A 22,051-nucleotide genomic window follows, 5' to 3' on the forward strand; every position below is an offset into this window, starting at 1 on the left:
AGTTTGCATCCTGCAAGATCCCACGTATTGCCCTGACAAGAGCCGCAAAAAGCCAGTTTGTCACGCCATCACGGCATGGTTCACCAACCCCGACGGACTCTACCCCAGGCTACTGCAGCTCGCTGCAGACAAACGTTATTTTTTTTAAAAAAAAATGCACACTTGACAGCTCTGCAGTACATTGTCCTCCCTCCTTACTTCCCGGCGGACCATTCAGCCCCGTCACCATGTTGGAACCACCAGAGTCAGGTGTGCTGCCCGTCATCGAGATCCGATCATGAATGGTACTCGTGTCATCCCTTGGCCCAGGCGAGGTGACCCCGAGGCGCCTAGATAACCTTTTAAGTGCCAAGTAGAGCCGTCTCGGATGTTTCGGAGCCTTTTTTTTTCTCTTATTATTTTCTTCGATATAAGGTTAAGAATGCCTACCCTTTTGTGGATCACGCACGGATCCAAGTGCCGTGCTAGGTAGGACTGAAGCAGGAAGGCGTTGGACTCTAAAACACATTCGCTTGTGCATCCGTTCCAACTACCACGATCAAGGAACGGTGGTGGTGTCAAAGCAACGAGACGTGATCATTCACCTTAATGGACATGGGAGGTCTGATTCAGGTTCTTGACGTCCAAGGTATCCCGTCGTCGGATACGTAGAGATGCGCCAAATAAAAACTAAGAATGGTAGGAACCACATCTTACACTTTTTTTCCAGACGGGGAAAGCAAAGATGGAAATCCTGGCCTGGACTAGGAAACCGAAATCAAGATGACATTTTCTCGCCCCCCCTCGGTGTGTCTGCAGCCTTTAGAGTCGATCGCACGCCGTAAACTTGATCCCATCTCCTGGCGGACAGCAAAGGCTCCGGCGCGCGTAATCCTGGAAGAGGCGGCAGAGGAGGCACGACACCTGCAAACCCGACTCGGTCCTTGAAGCTCGATAGTTTGTCGGCTTGTGGGCGACATGGAAGAATCCGCGTTGCCAATCCCTTTATCCCAGAGCCGGGGAGCAAACCGCCTAGACCTGCCCCAGCTGCTTATTCCCGCACCCAAGACACTGCGTCCCCATTCTACATGGCCGAGCGTGAATGCGCTAGGCCTGGAGTATCCCGTCGACAGAAAATCAAGGCTTGGACGTTGATCGATCCCCGCGGCCGACGCCAAGGCGCTGGCTTCCACGAACAAGTTTTGCTCACGATGGCTGGGATGTGACGCTCCGGGCATGATATCATGGCATGTTGGCAAAGGCTCATACTTGAACCTGGCTTGCACTTCCCGCTCTTCTTACATCCCAACCCCCTGGTACTCCTTGGTCCTTGGTAGATTTAACCCTTTCGCCCTGAATGGTGACCAGCAATTGGTCTCAGTCACTAGAGAATTCCGGAGTGCACCTCCGTAATCTGGACAAGAAGGATGCATCCCACCCCAGCCTGCTTCTACAACTATTGATCCTGAATCTTGTTCTGAGCCAAGCTGTAGATAAAGCATATTTAAAGCGGGCTACGCGGACAAACGTCATCTTTGGTTCATTGTTCATCCGCGGTGCTTGTATATTGAGTTTGAAAAGTCCCCTTTTTCGTGTCTTGTCTGCAACATAGCGCAAACTTGTAAAAGAAAAGACGCAAAAATGTGGCGAAAAGGTCAATGCCGGAAATCATTGCTGCATATGATGCTGTCTGAAAAGCCGGGGGACGATGTCTTGTCACTAATGCATGTCGGGAGTCAATTTAGATCACCGATGTGCTCTCTGCTGGTCCCAGTCATGGGCAAAAAAAGGTTAATGATGGTTCAACAGGCGAGTTGACACAGTTCGCCATGCAGATTGCCTGTCTCCTTCAATAAGCTTGTAACCTTGTTTGCACTGGACTCGAATGAGGAAACAAAAGAGGGCAAAATGTTACTCATGACTCTATCAGAACGGTGTTCCTTTGATTGCGGAGCAAGTTAGGTCATGCGTACAAAATGGTGCTTTGTAAGCGGTGCTACCTCCTCTTTCGATAGCATGCGGTCAAAGTCAGCATGGCCGATGAGACTTTGCACACTACGCGGCCAGTCAGTTAGCACATATTATCACGTCTGGCGAAGAAGGTTCGAGGAACTCTTTAATCATCAAACATGGCCACTTCTAACTTCTAACAGAGTCTTGGCGAAAGCTGTTTACCATTCGTCGGCTATTTTCTTTCTCGATGCATGGGCCGTAGAGATGCACAGTCCAGCCAGCTTTCGGATATTCCAAAGGATATTCCAAGAGTCCAAGGAAGGCCTGTTGCTACTTGCAAGTTACCCTGATTAGCATTACGCAAGTCGAATGTAGCCGACTCTCAAAAATGAATATGCCCTCTTTTTGATTATGCCAACAGTCATGATTTTGAATCCCAACATCATACGACGGGAGCCGGGTTTGGGATTGACAGGAGTAAATGGGCAACTCAATGCAAATTCGAGCAACCCAAGTATCAGTACTGCCTACGCAGTACCATGATAGAAACTCATCGCGAGAGTGTGGATGTTGGAGATAAGCGGTCTTTTGCTCGCCCTGGGCATTATTGGGGCTTTCACCCATGTCCTGAGCGGCAACGACAACAAACGTCTACCAGAGAAGGTATCATATTCTTTCTCTGATATGGGGAACTTAAACAAAGAAAGCAAATGTTGACAGATAATAAGTCACAGATTCCCCGTCGTCTCACCACCAATTACATCATGGAGCTCACCCCGGACTTGAAGGCTACCATGTACAACGGACTGACGCACCGTTGAGCAGACAGCTAGCAGGTTACTGAATTCGTTAGCGGAAAACTCCACCGCCATGCGCGTGCCATGTCGCCTCCCCGATCAAGACACCATATGCACGGCACAAAACCTGAGCTCCGTCCCACGGAGCCCAGCATCGAGCTCAGCGAGGACGTCAAGGAGAGTGAGGACCACGGGCGAAGTCGAGGGCTTTGGCCGCAGTCAGGTGTGGGAGACGGCCGTCTGCACGGTGCCGTCCTGGCGGTGGCTGCCGTTCCCGGCTGTGCTGGTCGTCTTGACGGTGGGTCTGCTAATTGGTCTTGTTACAGTCGCTTGGAGGGACCATGACCTCCCAGAGCCCGGAACGATTGAATGCTCGAGAATATGCCGCTCGCAGCTGGCCAGCCTGGCCTAAAGCCGACCGCTTCGACTCGCCAGCTTAGCCTGTCTCTGCACAGTCGCCCGGCCCGCTCGTTCGGACATTAACTATGTCCGCCGTCCCAGCAGAGTCATTCGTGGCCGGCAATGTACCAAAGTCTATAGTACATCAAAGTCCTAACTATACGCAGTCTACGTTGCGGTGGACTAAGTAGTAGGTCTAGATAGACTGACCCCCCTCGAGAATTACTTATAGGCAGAATTAGATAACAACCTCGAGTTATGGTGGATTAAGCACACATTCGTTGGTTCCCATCCAGCCAAAGCGACAAATACTGGACATACACATACGAATGAATAAGCCCCCTTGATTATTGATCCTCCGTTACCTAGATTCTAGTTCCTATTTCCGCCCCATAGCCCCTCCATCCACTACACCTGATGAACTGTAACAAAATCCGTCATCAAAGACATGAAGTTCCTTTTTGCATGACTGTAAGGCGCCTTTTTGAAGAAGCAGCTCCACGATATTTTGATGTCCACTGCGACAAGCAGCCTGCAGGGCATTGCCGTATTTGCCGCCTTGGGCGTTAACGTCGGCGCCGTGGTCAAATAACAGCTCCACAACCTCTTGGCTTCCTCTGGAACAAGCAGCCTGCAGGTCATTGCCGTATTTGCCGCTTTGGGCGTTAACGTCGGCGCCGTGGTCAAACAACAGCTCCCCAACCTCTTGGCTTCTTCTGGAACAAGCAGCCTGCAGGGCATTGCCGTATTTGCCGCCTTGGGCGTTAACGTCGGCGCCGTTTTTAAGAAGCATTTTAACGGTTGTTTGACTTCCATTGTAACAAGCAGCCTGCAGGGCATTGCCGTATTCGCCGCCCTGCGCGTTAACGTCGGCGCCGTTTTTAAGCAGCAGTTCCGCGATATTTTGATATCCATAGTAACAAGCAGCCTGCAGTGCACTACCGTGTGCGCCGGCTTGCGCGTTGACGTCGGCGCCGTATGTAAAAAGCAGCTCCACGATTTTTTTATTTCCGTTGTAACAGGCAATTTGCAAGGCATTACCGAAATAACCGCTTTGCGCGTTGACGTCGGCGCCGTGTTCAAGCAGAAGTTCCGCGATATTTTGATATCCAGATTTACAAGCAGTGTCCAGGGCATTGTCGAGATCGCCTCGTTGCTCGTTGATGTTGGCGCTCTTTAAACACAGCGTCAATAAGTTTGGAAGCCGACCAAGGGCTAGTGTCTCAAATAGTCCGGCGTCTTCCTGCTCAAGTGGCAAATCATTGGTATAAATCCGCAAATGATTCAACCGCTGAAGCCATGCGTCTGGCCTCTGTATCCATTCTTCAATGGATGGTTTCTCGGCAATGTCGCAGGATTCGAGAGGATATGCCTGGTCAGTAGGCACAGCCGCTTCGGCATGAAAGAGGATATGGTGCGCAGCGTATCGAAGCAACGGAGTCTCGTGAAATAGCCAGCTGATGTTTTGCAGAGTTGCCGATGCAGTGACTGCCTGCTCGACGAGTTGCCAACAGCAACGCCAGAGTCTGCCATGGCTAGCCATAATTGGCTCAGGCCCCAAACTCGGATCAAGAGTTTGCAGGATTTTCTTTCGAAACAGAAAGTCCTTGACGGACAAATGGATGAACTGAACGGTGCCCCGTTCCCCTTTCCTAACCTCAATCAAGCCCTTGGAGGAAGTGGTGATTCGTCGCTTTATCACTTCGCGGCTAGGGAGAGGGATTCCGACTGCCGCTGCGAAAAGCTCCTTAGCCGTGAGTGGCTCCTCGCTGAGAAGCACCCATTGGAGCATTCGAAGTGTCACAGCCTTTTCAGGGACATCTTGGCCCAAAATGGTGGAGAATAGCCTCTCCAAACCATCCGGGATTTCCTCCAAAATCCTCTTCATGCCTTCGATGCGGCCTTCGTCGTAAGCTTTGTTCAGCAGGGACACCACTATGACGACCCAAAGAAAAACGTTGCTGGCTCTTTGCACGATTTCAGCTTCCATCTCTTTATCGTTACCCCGTAACCATTTCCTGGTATACTTGGCAATATCTTCTCGATGATCTTGGTTCCCTTCCACTGCCAATTCGACAAACTTGTTCATTCGGATGGCTGGGTAATGGCGGCTCGATAAGCACATTTGCAGCTGCTTATCTGCTCGGGAGGGCTCCAGGCTCAGTGATTCGAGAAAATGGATCATGTTGCGAACTTCGTCATCGTCGCATTCGTCTAGAGCATCGATAAGCAGTAGAATGGGACGCGGTGGCTGCTGTACAGTAGAGTGTACGAATTGTTGAAGTTCCGATAAGCGCTATTCCAGTTGTGTATTATGGCAATGTATTTGCTTATCGCGAAACATCTCAACGAACTCGTCGTAGAGCGCGTTGTCGCTCCGCAGCAGCTGGTATACCATCGATCGCAGTAGGCCCAAAGCTGTCCTTTCAAGCCTGTCGCCTCGAGCGTTGAAAAAATGGGCTACGATGGTGTGGTGGCGAAAAAGGTCTCTTTGGAAGCGGCGAAAAGCATGTTTCATCAAGGTCGATTTTCCTGCGCCCGGCTTCCCTTTGATCCAAAGCACGCCATTGTGTGTGTCGCGGCATCCAGGGCCTTGCCATTGCTGGAACTCGGGCGATTCGAACAGCCACTCGCATGTTTCTGGATGTGGAGGAGCGATGTCGTTCTGACGAGCATCAATGTCGCGGAATGCAAGGGAACGGAAACAGGCTACCACTGGTTAGTGACCAAAGGCCGGTATAAATCAGGGACCACGAAAAACAACGGGAGGGAAAAAAAGAGATTACCGTTTCTTTCTTGTTCCGGCGAGAGTCGTCGCAAATTGCCTATCAAACTGTTAGACTTTGGACATTGGGCTTATGGCATGCAGGAGGGGTTCCCCTTACCAGATGCTTGATTGACGTTGATATGAGTGGTCCCTGAGAACTGGTTCCCGACAAATGCGTTGGTGGCTGCGGTTGACCCAAACGATTGAATTGGATTCGTGTCGGCCATTGTGATCGAAGTTTGCGTCGCCTGCAACTTCTTCCACATAGGCGAACCTGGTGTGAATTCTAGACTTTTGTGTGTGCCCAAGAAGATATGCCAAATCTTTCGTCGAAAACCAAAGAAAAAAAAAGGCATCGAATCTAGACTGCATGCCCACCATCTGCAGCACGTCGGTGGAGGGGGCATATACTTGTACCTACCTGGGCCTAGGTACCTTGGTAACTTGGGTATGTGCCAAGTTTAGGTCCAGCCCATTCAATGCCTATGAGTGTGGATGGTGTGGTATCCAGAGCCACCACATTGGCTGTTGAAAGTTCATTTTTTCCGTTGGCACATGTGCGTGGCGCACCGTTGCATGGATTGTTGCTGCATTAGCTCACACTCACAGGTAAGGCTGGCAATGCATCGCCTCCCGACGTTTTGATTGCAACGCAACTTCAACTGAAACCGTCACCCGACCTGTTGCTCCTGTAGGTGGGATTGGTAGAGAGACAACCAAGCCACCCAGAAGTGCAGAAATCAGCCCCTCCTTATCCATGTGGGTGGTCTTGTCACAAGCATCCTCAGCCTATGGAAGCAAGGTAGCGGGGCTGTTAAACGCCGCAGTGTCTCTCAGCTCAGCTCTGGCTTTTTCAACATTGCTTTTCTATCCCCTGGGCAGGGAATGGTGTAGGTCTTTGCTTGTTGTCGCTCGCACGCAGGGGGCACTGCCAGTGGGCAGTTTCGCCCTTTTTTCCTCAATTCTTTTGGCCGCCTACCGCTCTAGACCTAGTACCTAGACTCGTTGTTCCAATGCACTAATTACTTGACCGTTTAGCCGTGGGTGCGGCCTGTTGGTATGACTTTGTCTCTCTTCTTGGTGGACACCCAGCATCCCCAACTTTGTTCAAGCTTCAAAGCATTTGAAAATATCACAATTTTGCATATAAAATCTTGCAATATTTGTGAAGCAATTATTTTTCCATCTTACTCCACCTAGAGTTTGACTCATTACTACTTCCCAAAATGCCGCCCCAGCTCGACCCCGAGATCTACACCGTGGCGTGGATTGCGCCCCTCGAGATCGAAGCAAGGGCAGCGCTGCACATGATGGATTGCCTACACCCTGACCGGTTCCCAATGGGCCGAGGCGACGACTACGTGTTCCGCGCCGGCGAATGCGGCGGCCACAACACTGTAATCGCAACTCTTCCTGCCGGGCAAGAGTACGGCACAGGCTCGGCTGCGGCGCTGGCCAGCCAGGTCAAAAAGTTCTTTCCCAATCTGTGGTTTGGGCTGCTGGTCGGCGTCGCCGCCGGCCTCCCGAACCTGACCCGCGACCCGCCACGTGATATTCGATTAGGAGACGTACTGGTAGCCCTGCCGGATGGCGAGAGTGCAGGCCTGGTCGCGTATGATCTCGGCAAGGAGACTGCAGAGTCTGGGTTCCAGCTGTTACGCCACGGTCAAGTATTGGCCACCACCGAGACGGTAATCCGGTCGGCCATCGGCAACATCAAGCTTGACGCGCCCGACGACGCCACGTATTGTTTGGAGTTTTATGAGACGATTAAGACCAAAGAACACGGAGCGCCTACGTTTGATGACCCAGGTCAGGAACACGACAAGCTCTACACGACTGGAGAGGACGGAGGGGAGAAGCTTGTGGAGCGAGAATTGCGGCCCATCTCCCAGCGCATCCGAGTATGGTACGGGCGCATCGGCTCTGGCGAGAAGCTGATGAAGGACGCCCGCAAGAGGGACCAGCTGCGAGACGCGTATGATCTCATCGGTCTCGAGATGGAGGCGGCCGGCACGATGAATCGCATCCCCGTGGGTGTAATCCGCGGCGTGTGTGACTATGGGGACTTGCACAAGAACAAGAGGTGGCAGCCCTACGCCGCGGCGATGGCGGCTGCGTATGCCAAGGTTGTGTTGGGAGCCATTCCGCCAAAGGCGAGCTCTGCAAGCATCCCAACTGCGCCATCCCCCGTCGCGAGCCCCCCTCACGCTGTATTTCATGGGCCCATCACTGGGAAGAAAGTTATCGCCGGGACATCGATTCAAGGGACGAATACCATCAACTTTTATTGAGTCAATAATTATACACGCCGCTGATCTTGACGCGGGCCATCTCGAGATAAAGAAATTAACCTGGGATTTTGTTCTCTTTTTGACAGCCTTTACCCGTGACTGTAGCCAAAACGCCCTTCGCTTCAACATGGCGGGAGGTATGAGAGTCTTGACAATTGCTTACCGCGTTGAAGCCAAGGCTCAGCGTTAAACTAGTAATCGCAGGTGGAACCTGTTGCACTAAGAAAACACCGTCAAAGAAGAGAGCTCCCGTCAATGACTAATGCCAGTGACTTTGGCAAATATAGCCTGCAACAGAACCTAATGGTCAACATTGCCAGGCTTGGCAGGTAAGTATCACTGGGCATCACGGGCCACGGCACACAACACGATTGACTGACAGTATAAAGAACCCTTTGAAATACGACGTAATGTTGTATTTATAAATAAAAGAAACCTAAAAGCTTCCGATCCCAACACCTCCCACACAACCTATACACCTGGACAAGAAACCAGTTCATGTCCACCACAGGGGCACCATCCCCATGATTACTCCTCCCCTGGGGGGGCGGCCCGTTCAACCACCGACGGAGCCCCTGCCAGGCCTGGCGCCACCGCCACCGCCGCCGCCGGGAGAAGTCTCGGCGCGCGCGGCCAACAGGGTCGGGGTGCCGAAGCCTCCCCTCTTGATGCGGCTGGGGTGCATGACGTCCCTCTTCTCGACGCTGTCGACGGGCTCCTCGCCGCGCCTGCTCAGGAAAAAGGTGTGCGGCTCCGCGTTGCCGGTGCACTTGTCGGCCGCCACCTCGTTGCCAGCCGCGTCCAGGCACGTGACCTGGTCGTCCTCGGCCGATGCGACCTGCGCATAGTAGACGGCCGCGGCGAACTGGATGGCCGCGCGGGTTCTCATGGTTGGGAAGTGGTGATTTTGCTTTTGTTGTTGGTGGTGGGTTGGTAAAAACTAGTCGAGGTAGAAGATGTGTGGAAGAGAGTTCAAGGTGTGTGTATGTATGAGTTAGAGTGTTGTATGAAGAGTGATGTGCATTAAGATTCTGGAGTCAACAACGAGCGGCGGGGTGGGCTCAATTTAAGCTAATTTCTACGATGCCAACAAACCATTTCTGGGCTTCTGTTAGGGAAAGTGATCAACCTGGGTCACGTGGGCTCATGACCTCCCTCCTTGTCTTTTTTTAGGCCAACATAGTCGTGTAATCCTCTACACTTGTCAAGCATTCTGTAGACAGACATATTTGGAAGCAGTTTAATCGTCATGGCGCTTCAGTCTTGCGTCTCGAGTTTGTCAGACCGTGGTACGCAGCAAAGTCAATGCGTGTCGGAATTACTAAGTTATCTGGCAAAAGTATGGTATTGTTAGTAATTTGCCACGACAGTTAATACCTGAATCTCTTCCCGATTAAGATCGATCGGGGGATCTTGGGGAGCCTAGCATGACTTTTGATAAGATTGGGATATTCATTAGTAGATCCCCTTGTGTTGTAACTGCTACCTAATGACTTGTGTGGCTGACTCGATGCTTCTGTTTGAGCATGATATGCATTTTCAAACGTCAGATCCTCCCCTCACTGCCCCATCCCCCATTATTCATCGAGCGAATCCAATGCTCTTCTAGTTATTAAAAGCCCAAAGGTAAGCTTATATGTATTTATGGCAGACTCGAGTCATTTTCTCTGGTACCTTGCGCCCACTGTTACAGGCCGTAACAAGAGTTCGTTCGAGGCGGGGAGATCAGGAAGTTTTTGGTTCCGTTGCTTTTTACGCAAAGTTCTATAATAATCCTTGGTTGTCCTGTGATTGTCACAGTTGAAAGCTGTGCCAGACACCCAAAACCCAAGGCTTTCTCAACAACTATCACCTTCCCAGTTTTGACCCAGCAATAGAAGAACCATTTAGTTAATCGCCGAAAACATAATTTATACCCCTGGTCGGGTTTCAATTTCGAACAATGCGGCGCGTCAAAGTAGAGCCTCGCCCAAACGCCATACGGCTGGTGCAAAGTCAGGGACTTGTGTACAACGTCTTGAACGACCCCATCCCCGGAGAGAAGAAGCGCGAGCATTATTGGAATGACGACCGCTATTATGCCTTTACTGTCGAAGAGACGGAATTACTTGACCGGGCCGCCACGGATGTTTTCAACATGCTGTGTGAGGCGTCCGAGTATTTGACGGAAAACCCTGAACAAATCACCAGCAAACTCGGCATTCCATCCTATTGTGTTAAACAAATAATCGAGAGTTGGGACCGCGAACCAGCATTTGGAAGCGTTTATTCCCGTTTCGACATTTGCTTCGGGGGGTTGAACCACCCAGACCCGCGCCTGCGCGTGCCCAAATTTTACGAAATAAACGCCGACACGCCAGTTTCGCTGTTGGAATCCTCGGCGATTCAGTGGTTCTGGCTCGAGCAGACCGGCCACGGGCCAGATCAACACAACGCCATCGACGAGTACCTCATCCAGGCCTGGAAGAGAAACCTGGTCGAGATCGAGGCCCGCCTCGGCCACAAGCCCAAAGTCATCCACTTTGCCAGCTCCTGGGACCCCTGGGGCGAGGACAGGTTCAACGCCTTTGTCCTGGCCGACACGTGCCACGTGGCCGGGTACAAGACGAAGAACATACTCATCGAGGACATCGGGCTGGGGCCCGACGGGCGCTTCTACGACGGCGACGGGCTGCACATTGACGTGATTTTCAAAATGTACCCGTGGGACTACATGATGAAGGAGGAGTTTGGCAAGGCCTGCTTCGCCGACATGGACAAGGCCGACGGCACCATCTGGTTCGAGGCGCCCTACAAGCTCATGTGGAGCAGCAAGGCCATCTTTGCCATCCTCTGGGACATGTTCAAGGACGACCCGCGGGGCCAGTGGCTCCTGCCCACGTACCTCGAGTCGGAGAAGCCGGCCTCGCTGACGCGGTACGCCCGCAAGCCCTGCTACTCCTTTGAGGGCCGCGGCGTGACCCTGATCCAAGACGAGCAGGTGGTCAGCCACGTCGACCCCTTTGACCGCGAGCACGGCGAGGGCTACGTGGTGCAGGAGCTGGCCCTGCTGCCCGAGTTCAAAGACGACCACACCGGCGAGACCTTCCACCCGCTCATCGGCCTCTGGATGATCGACGGAGACCCGGCCGGCTTTGGCATCCGGGAGGACCTGGGCCTGGTGACGCAGTCCGATTCCGTCTTTGTCCCGCACGTCGTCGAGGACGCCAAGGAGGTTTCCTACACCAGGAAGCCGGTGCCGACCCTGGAAGAGATTGAGGCTTCGCTGTCCATGGAAACGTACAATATTGTGTCGTCATTGAAGAATGAGAAGAACGAGGATTTGTTTGCTTATATTGACAATGTGGTATCATGTGGCCAAGCTTTGGAAGCAATCAAACTGGTTTAACCATTGGGTCACTCCAACTCGCTATAGATTTTTAGTTTTTTAAACGAAACTTGTAGTTTCGTCATGCAAGAGCGTTCATGGGAATCCAATTCGCATCAAAACCAAAGTCAGAAAAGAGGGCGGTACTCCCACTTCCGAATAAATCACGCCCACTCGATAAGTGCAATGGGATAAATATGCAGCCTTGCATGCTTCGTGCCACATTTTCTGTTCGCTTAAATTGAAAGCAAATACAGAGATACGGGCGGGTGTGTTCTAGCGTTGGTAAGCAAAATGAAAGAGCTGCTTTTTTCTAGTATATAGAATAACGTACTCCCCCATCAAGAATAGAAGGCGCCTTGAAAGCTATTTGCCACCGTAAGTACCTAGTTCTAGTACATAGTACAATATTCTTCCAGCACCTTTTTACTGTTAGTGGGGAAGCATAGGTATAATTTGATCCAAGTATTCGATTGTTAGCGACAAGGATCTCTGTAGCGGGAGGTATTGTTAATTCATGGGTTGACTGTGTATGACTGGCAGATTTTGAGCGATTATTTCGTATAGATTCCTGCCTATGCTTTGCAGGAGTAGCACGTCAAGCAAAATTTTAGAGCATCCGCCAATGCCCGACGTGCTATTACTACGTATGTACTACTCATTTCAACGTTTGATGTTGCGTAACCAATCGGAATTAAGGTCGTTCCACTTGGGTGAAGAAAGCTGTTGGTTTTGGGGTATCGATTTGGCTTGATACCAGGCTCAGCATGGGCCCCATGGGGTGTTGCTTGGTTTTCATCGCAACGGTGTGGCAACTTGCAGCCGCCACGACTGGAGATTTTTCTACGGTCCTAGAATTGGAAAGACGGACCATGGCACATGAAGCACCGAAAAGGACCCAGCCTTGTGTTCTGCCATAAATTATAATGATCTGTCGGCAAATAACGTTAATGTGGACCCTTCAAGCTTGAAAATCAAGGCCATTGTTGATTGGGAATATAGCTACAGCGGGTTCTTGCCCCCAGAGTTTGAGAGACCATTTTACAAAAGATCCGGTCCATCGATTGTGCTACCCGGTGAGGTGGATTATGTGGATAACATGTTGGGAATGTTGAATGAGGAGAAAGAAATCTAGATACGTCTCGTGTAACGAACAAATTGTGTCCGGCTGGTTGTAGGCAATAGATAAAAAAAAAAAAAAAGGTTACGTGCCAATTGGGACGTGAACCATAAGAATACCACGATGCCATGATTGGTGCACGCCAGCTTGTTCAGATCTTTCTCGTGCATCACAGTTTCTCAACAAGGATACAACCAAAATAAACAGCAATATATTTTCACTTTGGCGCCTTGTCATCGAACCAGTGATTACTTGGCTTCAATGGCTTACTGCAAGCCGCATGGAACACTTTGGTCGGGTTGTACAATCTGAACCGATAATCTTCCATCCCACGGACGAGCACAACGTCGATACCGGTGATTGGACAGGCCATTGGACTGACCGTTGGCATCGTGAGAAAACTTGCAGGCTGAACCACAGCGGCAAGTCCCCAATCAAGTCCCGAATCGACAGGGTCGGGGAGATTGAGAATATCTAGTGGGCGATAGGGCGTTTTCAGTGGCACAGCACTCATACGTGACTTCCAGCAGAGTCTCACCTTGCGTTTGCGGACATTGCAACAAGGTTGGATCGCTGCAACGAGGCCAAGTAGAGGGTCGAAGCGTTTGTGACCGTAAGAAAATGTATAGTGTGGTGGCTATGACATATGGCGCTTGTAAGAAAATAATAGGAGTTGGGGAGTAGAGCGACATAGGTTATCATCAGGTCAGAGAGTTCAGAACATGCCTTTTCACTCGTCATGGCATGGCTTAGCCAGTCATCCAGGTGGTGAGCAACCCATGCTTCGACTTCTGCAAGACGGAAGGCAGCATAGTTAAGGGTGGCGCAAGTCGACCATCCAGAGATATCAGGCAATACGCCTTTGCTGAAACTTGACATGTAAGTTGGCGGGCAGAAAGATGCTCTGTGCAGGCTTAAAGTCCGTCAAGGATGGACTTTAAAAACTCATCGAGTTCTGCCGGGCTGTGAATTGTGTCACTAACGATAATTTCGCTGGCCAGGTCTTGGTAAAGAAGACCTTCCATGAGCAACAAGGCTGTGAAAAATAGCATCAATGACTTGTAGAGGTACTTAGCCTGGGCCCTGGGGTGTCGACGTTGCTTGATGGCCAAGAAGAAGCTGAAGCGAGACCCGAATAAGCAGCCACACTGGCGACTAACGCCCCTGCCGGGATGGTCAGAGTAACAGAACCTCTGCCTCATCATCGAGCTGCACAAAGTCAGGTGATCAAGGCCTCTTCCATACCAATCTGGAGGGTAAACCATAAACACAAGCTCAAGAGTTCTCCATGCAATGTGTTGCTATGGGGTTTAATCTGGTGTTAGCAAAGGGTAAAGTAGAATTGCCCTTCCAGGCGACTGGAAGACTTCAAGCTGTTTGACATCTTAATAAAAAACCATAATGGATGAAAAGGGCGGGTGTGTAACGATCCAGACCCCAAGCTCTGGCCCTAACCTTTGACAAGGAACCCACAGGCGGTCAAGGTTTTTCTTGATAATCAACGCGTTGGTAACCTTTGTTGTTTTGATATAAAGGCATACGAGTTTGGATTTGGTAACTGGTATCAGGGATGAATGAGCTTTTTGGCAAAAGCTTCGGCCTGCCCTCTCCATATCGGGGCCCCTACTTTTAGCAGCTTTGAACCGACGGTCTCGATAATTACCTGGGCCGTCCAGCGCTCCTCCTGCAAATCGATTTCCTTACCTTCATTTAGCGCTCGAAAGGTTGCCCCACGCCTTGTTTCTCCACCGCTCAATAGCTGACTGAAGTTCTTCTACATCAGGCTAGGCAGGCAATGTGAAAGGCCCGCTCATGTAACGCGCAACTGAAGCCATGTAGGTATTAAAAAGGATTCTAGGGCTGTTATTCTCTAGGCGGTAGCCGTAGGCGATAATTCTCCAAGAAAAATAAAGGATGCCCGTCCAGGCAGGCAGAGAAAAAGGCATAGGAAGCAAAAAGCCTGTGAATACAAGGGAGATGATTTCCAAGCTGATTGTGCTCAAGGGCTTACAATTGTAGAGTCCGTCGTAGTTAATTTTTCCAATATAAAAGTTTGACCCAAGCAATTATGTTAACCTTGGGTTCGCCTTTCCACAATAAGCGCACTGGATCGTTACTCGAAACCCTGGGCTCTGCACGCGCTTCCACTTGAAGACTCAGTAGCCACTAAACATCCTCAAATGTCTTCAATATCCAGCATGCCCGAGGAAAGTCATATTGTCCTAGGCCCCAAACACCTCAGAATCCTTGTGCTGGGCGAGACAGGAGCTAGAAAATTATCGTTTATTCGGCTAGCTACAGGCTGCGATGCCCAAGTCGGCGATGGAGCGAACCCTTGTTGGTCAATTGATGGACCTGTTGTCTCTTTTTTCCGCCTCACCCTTCCCATGTTTACTTCTACACTATAGGCACCTTGTTATGCACTAACTACATCGGCGAGTCGGGCCGCTCCGAGCTGATTGACACGCCAGGCTTCGACGACCTCTTCAAAAGCAACCACGAAATCCTGGCCCAGATCTCGCAGTGAACACACGACGTCGCCGGCGTGCTCTATCTGCACCGGGTGACTGACGTCCGCGCCCTCAACCAGTCACTTCTAAACATCGAAGTCCTCAAGGCCCTGTGCGGCCGCGAATTTTACCCTCACGTTGGCGTCTGCAGCACCATGTGGGACGTGGCGGCGCTGGGCCCCGAGGCCCTCAGTCACAACCGCGCTCGCGTCAGCGGATTTATCGCCGCGGGCACCGTCTTTGGCGAGTTGCTTAACAGCGGCGCCATCCACCAGGAGCTGTGGGCCGATAATCAGGACTCAGACCGCAAGATCCTCGCCTTCTTTGAAAACTCGCCACACCCGATGTTGACAATTCAGCGGGAGCTACACAGCCAAAAACCATGACCTAAACAACACAACCGCAGAGTTCGTTTATCGTCGAGGAGGTGAGGCAGCGCCAAAGGCAGAAGGGGGCGGTCCGGGAGGGCGAGCCGAGAGAAGTGGGAGAGGAAGCTGAGTCTTGTTGGTTTTCGGGGTGGAAAAAAGTCATTCCGGAGCCAGATTGTGATGTTGATGAGCGTTCCGAGATCCATTGTGGACTTGATTCGCTGTCTAGTTTGATCTTTCTGAACCACGTAGGATCGCATGCACGACTGGATCACTGTTACCCGTCGAGTTAGTTTTCCTGCTCCAGCTCTCAGTCAATCAAGTTAATGCTTTTGGCGCTGAAAGGGATCAAACGACGGTTGACTGTGCGCCACCTAGCGAGATAGCTGAATTTGAAATCATGCTTCCTCACACTCACATTATATTATCCTTGCCAACAGGATGAACAGCAAGACGCCATTGGTTTATCGTGAAAGAGCGTCAAGAGTAACTTCAAGCTGTCACGAAACACGATTTTTACTTCGCGCCGGACCGGATGAGCCCTGAGACTGATGTGGCTGGTAAGGTATATGGAGCGTTCAGTCCATTGCGCAGCAGGTAGTCTAGGCTGAGCGTTGAGATTAGCTGGGGCAGCACGAGGCTCTTTTGCGGCCGCTGCACGATCCAGTAAACCCGGGTACCTTTTTTGCTGCCAGCGCTGCAAAAACACATCACCAAATACGCGGTCGCCGGGCAAGCCATGCGACCGGGGACCGTCCACAACCATCATTCGGTCGGTGACAACTGCAACAACACTATTGAATATGAACACCTTTAGGGTCCTTAATGGAAGACCCCGCGTTTTCCCATTTATATTGATGGATGGGTACCCAAAGACAACTCTATAATGCATTCAAGGGTTTCGACCTATATAGCTGCTTGCCGACGAAAAATCAGATAGCGAAATATTGTGTCTCGTACCGCGCTGTTCTAGTCTTAAGGTTACTGGCAGGTTTTTGAAGGGGATATCCAGCCGACATATAAGGTGTAAGTTAGGAGGCGGTAGGACTTGAAGTGGAGCGGCCAGAGAGCTGGGTAAGCCCTCTTAAAGGTCCAGAATATGCTATAACGTTGAGCTCCACATCTCCGACCCCCCTAAAGTCCGGCCCCTAAAAATATCTACTCAGCCACGTCAACCCTTTGTTTTATTTTATAAATATCTAGACGAATTTTTCACTTTAGAACTTGATTTTTGAAGATTCTTGCTCCAAACCTTCCAATGAAACAGTACACTGAAAATCAGCTTCTTGCTGCCATTTCTGACATAAGAAATGGCAAATCAGTTCACAAAACCTCGCAAAAATGGGGTATTCCTCGGAGTACCCTTCACGATCGTTTAAAGGGGGCCCAGTCAATTCAACAAGCGAAAAGATTTTGTCAAAGGCTTTCACAGGAGCAGGAAACCTATTTGGCAGATTGGGTACTTGCGCAGGCCGCGTTAGGCCTTCCGCCAACGCATCAAGAACTACGCTATTTTGCGGAACGAATTCTTCAGGCCGCCGGAGAAAGAAAAAGCCTTGGGAAACATTGGGTTAGCCGTTTTATAGCCCGATATCCAATTTTGAAAACCCAAAGACCCCGGCGAATAGAAAATGCCCGGGTTAATGGGGCTACAACCGAGGTAATTAAATCTTGGTGGTCCTATTTGAAAAATCCCGTTGTCGATACTATAAAACCGGCCAACCGTTGGAATATGGACGAAACAGGTATAATGGAAGGCAAAGGATCTAATGGCCTGGTGTTAGGGCGTAATAAAATCCGGCCATTACAGCGAAAAGAGCCTGGAACGCGGGGTTGGACGAGCATAATCGAATGTGTATCAGCTACGGGGGCTGTTATACCTCCCCTCGTTATATTTAAGGGGAAAAACGTACAGCAACAATGGTTTCCAGCTGATTTAAGTCCTTTCGATACCTGGCAATTTCATGCAACCGAAAACGGGTGGACAAATAATGAAACAGGTATCGAATGGTTAAAAAAGGTGTTTATTCCGTATACCCAACCTTTAACCCCTGAAAAGCGGTTATTAGTTCTGGATGGCCATGGATCACATATAACGGACGAATTTATGCTTCTTTGCTTGCAAAACAATATTCAACTCCTATATTTACCCCCTCATTCGTCACACGTTCTTCAACCGTTGGATTTATCGGTTTTTGGGCCGTTAAAGGAAGCTTATCGACGTCACCTGGGATTTGTAAACCAGTTTTGCTGTTCAACGGTTGTTGGGAAACGAAACTTTCTACTTTGCTATCGAAAAGCCAGATCAAAAGCATTTATAGCAAAAACCATTCAATCTGGTTGGCGTACGACGGGGTTATGGCCGGTGAACTTGGCAAAACCACTTTTAAACCCTTTTTTGTTAGAAAATAGCAACGCCAACGTCGAAAAAGGTAAAAATAACGGCTTCCAAAGGGATAAAACACCGGAAAGCCCAACCCAAAAAATTAACGACCAGTCTTTACTTATTTGGAAAACCCCTAAAACGACCCGAGATATTCGACTTCAACTACAGGAAATTTCCCGGTCCGAAAAAAGTAACGCCACTTCACGGCTTTTGTTTGCAAAAGTCCAAAAAAGCTTCGAAACCAAGGATATCTTATTGGCTGAAGCTCAGCAAAAAATCAGTTTGTTAAACGCAAAATTGGAGGCGGTACGGCCGGTCAAAAGGAAAAGGGTAATTCCGGATCCCAACGAGCTTTTGGTCAGCAAAAAAAACGTTTATGAAGCACAGGAAAATAATAGGGACTGTTTAGAAGCTTTGAACGATGGAGAAGAGGTTAGCGAACCGGGAGAGCCTGACAATGATTGTATTATTGTGCGTTGATAGGTTTACATTTAAATCGGTTTATAAAAGGGGTATTTCGTCGTTACATTTTTCAAGGGGGCCGGACTTTAGGGGGGTCGGAGATGTGGAGCCCAACGTTACGCAATGACCCCAGGCCACACAACAGGTGCGTCGGCCTATTATTGTAGGCTTTAGCTTGGACTTGGCAAGAGGCAACAGTGGAAGAATTAATGCTTTCAACAATCGCATTTGTCTCCTCCATGTTCCATGCCCTCCATGCCCAGCGTGCGCCGCGCCACACCGCGCCACAATGATGAACGCCACGTTTACTTCAATTGGTACACAGGGCGTGAACCGTGTGATTTTGAACGAAGTAGGGCGTTCAGACTTGAATAATACGTACGGTTGGGATTAGGAACCAGAACTATTTACATTGAAACTCAAAGAACGGGATCAATGAGAGTCTCCGGGATACCCGACTCGTTCTCTTCCTCTCTGACAGCCGCTGAATTGACGCCGTGCGGGAGTTGGACAAGCAAAGCGCCATTTTCGCCGGCGTGGTGTTCTGAGACGTGGCGGGTCCAGTCATATCGGCAAGAAATGAGAACTTCTTGGCCTGAATCCACACATTCGGGACAGCAAAAAGGAGATTTGAGAACCGCCCGATGTTTCTGTGAAGATGCGAGGAAAAAAAGCGTCTCGGGACCGTAGCCAATCCGCAGAAAAGGCACAAGGCATTTTCTCCTGCGTACACTTCCAGTCGGCCCTTATCATCTCGCCTTTTCTTTCCGCACTCTAGCCTTTGGTCGTCATCCACATCTTTCCGCTCCTCTAGCCTGGGCTCGTCATCGCTCCTTTTCCGTTGCTTTCCATCCCGGTTCCGTTTATATTCACTCCGACTTGCTTTTGGCAACGCCGGAGCGTTGGGAATGCCGTGGAATTTCGCGACATGGTTGCTCCACTCTGCGGGATTGTTAATAACGGAATCTGGCCTCTTGTTAGCAGACCAGTGGGTTTTGTGCCAGACGCACAGGGACATCAATTCTAGTTTGAAATGGAGGCGCACGGGTCAGTGCCTGTATGTCGTTTGGAGGGGAAGGAAGTAGTGGAGAAACGGAGGCTAGGAGCCGGTTACTCACTGCTCATCCTGCGCCTTGCGGACCATCTTTCTACTCGGTTTGTTTTGTATGATTTTGATGCACACGATGGGATGCATTTCCATACTGTCCGAGTTTGGGTCTCGAGCTACTACAGCCTTGACTCGCCTGTATTTTAAAATGAGGTAAGTGCCGGGGCGGAACCCGCCTATGGAGGCCAACATGATTGTCTTGTGGACGTCAACTCGAACACTGCGACTGCAAGGAATATGTTCTGCCTTTGGCCATGGCGTCTCCAAGGGGATAGGGATATCCGTGGAAGTTGCTTCGACCTTTACGAATGTTTGGTCCCGGGCGAGACCGCACTCGACGGCCAACCTCCGTGGTTATCCACTGGTGTTCAGGATCAGATGCGTTGCATAGCCAGGCGGCCAGAGAGATCCGAGACAGGACTCACGTTTGCAATGTCGTTCGCCGGGCCTGATCCCCGCGCCTTGCTCTGTGAATACACCAGAGTCTAGTAATGGGATTTCCTGTGACGGTCTGCCGTTTCCGCTAAAAAATGGTGCTATCGGTCGCTATTATGAGACTTCTCTAAATTTCGATTAGGCTCACTTGCTGATCGTTCAAGATGGAGTCCCGATTCAATTGAGACGACCGAGCGTACGGATTGCTGAACGTAATCTTCAAAAAAGCGCTTGCACTGCTCAGTCGCACTCCAATACTGCTTGGTGTCATTCTCACACAGGTCAAGCCAGAGCTGATCGGGGTCAACGCAGGACGCATCTCGTTGAAGAATCTGCTTTTTGAGAACACCTCAGAACTACGGCCATGGGGAATCGCCTTGCTGAAAAAAGGGAAACTGTTCTCGCGACGGCGACGTGACGGGGAAGAATCGGTGGCGGCGAGGTGCATTCATGGACGGAGCATGGAGAGGGCGGGGCGGGGCGCGAAATGGCCGCCAACCATTGGCCAGGCATGTGAGACCCGTGGTACCCATTCGTCTCCGGCAGTCAAAAACTACCCTCACTGGTTTGACTAGGGGAGAGCGGACGGGATCCCGTATATTCCAGTGAGTACGTATGGTCGTATGTGAAAGCGACTGGTCAGATGACTCAGAAATGGGCAAGGCGCTGAAGTGGCCATACCCCTTTTGTTCTTCAACCCCTTTAATAATAAACCGGCTGTTTAATATACACCAAAATGTGTATATATATAAAATTGAACAGCTGATTTCTAAAAGTATAAATTTGGTATTTATAACCATAATAATCTTAGAACAATTCGATACAACAAATATTTAGTGCTTCCATTCTTTGAAATTCGAATAAATACACTATGAATATTAAAATCTGTTACGTAGATTCAAGTTTAAGTTTGTACAAGGGGGGATTTTTGGACGTATTATAACAAGTGAGCCTTGTTTGAATCCTTCCAAAGTAAGAGATATAATAAGCAATACAATTTAAATTTAAATACTTTGGTCTAATAAATAAGTAAGAAAGGAATGTTACAATCAAGGTATCGGGTAACCTGTTCTTATGGTAAAGTACAGTAGGTTAAAGCAATTGAACGTCTAATTGGGTAACTGGGGTTTTCAATAATTGGGGGTGAAATTATAATCGTTCTCAAATAAATATTAAGGTTAATTAAAATTTAATTGCTGCTAAACAATTTTAAAATCGAATTTATTTACATGGTAATAAACGTGCTTTATATAAATTATATTCCGAATGTAATTTCCTTAATTTTATTGGATTAGTGAAATTATTTTCCCTAATTTGTTATAATCCCAAAAAATTACTGAAATTATTTTTTTGGCAATTACGTGAGGTTATATAATTCCTTTTTATATAATTTTTATTTTGCCGGTCGGTAATTTTTTTGGGCGGGTATCGTTAGGAGCGGTGTAACCCTACCTGGCCTCCCTGGTACTGGTCCAATTATTTGGTTATAATATTAGGTTTCCTTTTTTTGGCCAAATCCCTTTGGCCTTTAAATAATCCGTATTTCCTTAATCCCTATTTTGGTTTTCCTTCCCTCTGTCACGGGCAGGCAGGGCGGACAGGTAGGTGCGGGCGATCAGGTAACAGGACAGAGTATATTGGCTATCTAGTCTTCCAGGTACAGGGTAGCAGGTGGTTGTTGACGAAGACGTAGCTCGAGGAGCTACATATCGGAGACTGCAGAGATTTCGCGTAGATATACGCGCGCGAGGCGCTCGGCCCTCGCGCCTTCACGTGACAGGGGTCATGACTAAGCGACAGCCCAGTGGCTGTCCTTCAGGTCTGTGACAGTATTCCCCCCTTCCAGGCCGAGCTCCGTCACGGCCGGGGCCCGGGCTTATGGGGGTATCGACGGTGGAAATTCTTTACCAATTGAGCAGCGTTTTCCAGGTAATCGGCAGGTTCAGTCGTGGGTTCGCTATATCCAGCCCAACGGACGATATATTTTCAGCCGGCGGCCTCCTCGGCCGCGGGTTTCCCAAAAGGAGTCGAGGATCTCTTCGACTTCGTATTCTCTCTCACCTTCCACTTCCAAATGGGGTGGCGGTGCAGGTTGTTGGCCCGGCA

General features: G+C 49.8%; 8 protein-coding genes across 8 annotated transcripts; 4 read left to right on the forward strand and 4 right to left on the reverse strand.

Moving 5' to 3' along the window:
* Positions 1 to 743: 743 nt before the first annotated feature.
* MGG_16325 (uncharacterized protein) lies at positions 744 to 1,217 on the reverse strand (the record flags this gene model as incomplete). Its single annotated transcript, XM_003710111.1, has 1 exon — positions 744 to 1,217. The coding sequence occupies one exon, from the start codon at positions 1,215 to 1,217 to the stop codon at positions 744 to 746; it is 474 nt and encodes a 157-aa protein (XP_003710159.1).
* A 1,596-nt stretch (positions 1,218 to 2,813) lies between these two features.
* MGG_10546 (uncharacterized protein) lies at positions 2,814 to 3,285 on the forward strand (the record flags this gene model as incomplete). The annotated part of the gene is made up of 2 exons (XM_003710112.1): positions 2,814 to 3,027; positions 3,185 to 3,285. The coding sequence occupies 2 exons, from the start codon at positions 2,814 to 2,816 to the stop codon at positions 3,283 to 3,285; spliced, it is 315 nt and encodes a 104-aa protein (XP_003710160.1).
* Positions 3,286 to 3,342: 57 nt separating this feature from the next.
* Positions 3,343 to 6,255, reverse strand: MGG_10547 (ankyrin repeat domain-containing protein). The gene is made up of 3 exons (XM_003710113.1): positions 6,014 to 6,255; positions 5,915 to 5,953; positions 3,343 to 5,837 (listed from the first exon to the last, which is right to left on the reverse strand). The coding sequence occupies exon 3, from the start codon at positions 5,311 to 5,313 to the stop codon at positions 3,508 to 3,510; it is 1,806 nt and encodes a 601-aa protein (XP_003710161.1). The 5' UTR covers positions 5,314 to 5,837; positions 5,915 to 5,953; positions 6,014 to 6,255; the 3' UTR covers positions 3,343 to 3,507.
* Positions 6,256 to 7,030: 775 nt separating this feature from the next.
* On the forward strand, positions 7,031 to 8,306 carry MGG_10548 (uncharacterized protein). The gene has a single exon (XM_003710114.1). The coding sequence runs from the start codon at positions 7,122 to 7,124 to the stop codon at positions 8,187 to 8,189; it is 1,068 nt and encodes a 355-aa protein (XP_003710162.1). The 5' UTR covers positions 7,031 to 7,121; the 3' UTR covers positions 8,190 to 8,306.
* Positions 8,307 to 8,745: 439 nt separating this feature from the next.
* On the reverse strand, positions 8,746 to 9,078 carry MGG_10549 (uncharacterized protein; the record flags this gene model as incomplete). Its single annotated transcript, XM_003710115.1, has 1 exon — positions 8,746 to 9,078. The coding sequence occupies one exon, from the start codon at positions 9,076 to 9,078 to the stop codon at positions 8,746 to 8,748; it is 333 nt and encodes a 110-aa protein (XP_003710163.1).
* A 1,053-nt stretch (positions 9,079 to 10,131) lies between these two features.
* On the forward strand, positions 10,132 to 11,577 carry MGG_10550 (uncharacterized protein; the record flags this gene model as incomplete). Its single annotated transcript, XM_003710116.1, has 1 exon — positions 10,132 to 11,577. One exon carries the CDS (start codon positions 10,132 to 10,134, stop codon positions 11,575 to 11,577), a length of 1,446 nt encoding a protein of 481 aa, XP_003710164.1.
* A 3,279-nt stretch (positions 11,578 to 14,856) lies between these two features.
* On the forward strand, positions 14,857 to 15,572 carry MGG_10551 (uncharacterized protein; the record flags this gene model as incomplete). The annotated part of the gene is made up of 3 exons (XM_003710117.1): positions 14,857 to 15,013; positions 15,085 to 15,199; positions 15,338 to 15,572. The coding sequence occupies 3 exons, from the start codon at positions 14,857 to 14,859 to the stop codon at positions 15,570 to 15,572; spliced, it is 507 nt and encodes a 168-aa protein (XP_003710165.1).
* A 3,233-nt stretch (positions 15,573 to 18,805) lies between these two features.
* Positions 18,806 to 20,264, reverse strand: MGG_16326 (uncharacterized protein; the record flags this gene model as incomplete). The annotated part of the gene is made up of 5 exons (XM_003710118.1): positions 18,806 to 19,344; positions 19,521 to 19,550; positions 19,606 to 19,810; positions 19,936 to 19,977; positions 20,094 to 20,264. The coding sequence occupies 5 exons, from the start codon at positions 20,262 to 20,264 to the stop codon at positions 18,806 to 18,808; spliced, it is 987 nt and encodes a 328-aa protein (XP_003710166.1).
* Between the last annotated feature and the right edge of the window lie 1,787 nt (positions 20,265 to 22,051).

The sequence above is a fragment of the Pyricularia oryzae genome, chromosome 1 (genome assembly GCF_000002495.2).
Source record: "Pyricularia oryzae 70-15 chromosome 1, whole genome shotgun sequence".
Taxonomy (NCBI): domain Eukaryota; kingdom Fungi; phylum Ascomycota; class Sordariomycetes; order Magnaporthales; family Pyriculariaceae; genus Pyricularia; species Pyricularia oryzae.

Excerpts from the sequence above, each read along its gene's own strand:
- MGG_10547 (XM_003710113.1), bottom strand. The coding sequence starts at position 5,313 with ATGATCCATTTTCTCGAATCACTGAGCCTGGAGCCCTCCCGAGCAGAT.
- MGG_10548 (XM_003710114.1), top strand. The coding sequence starts at position 7,122 with ATGCCGCCCCAGCTCGACCCCGAGATCTACACCGTGGCGTGGATTGCG.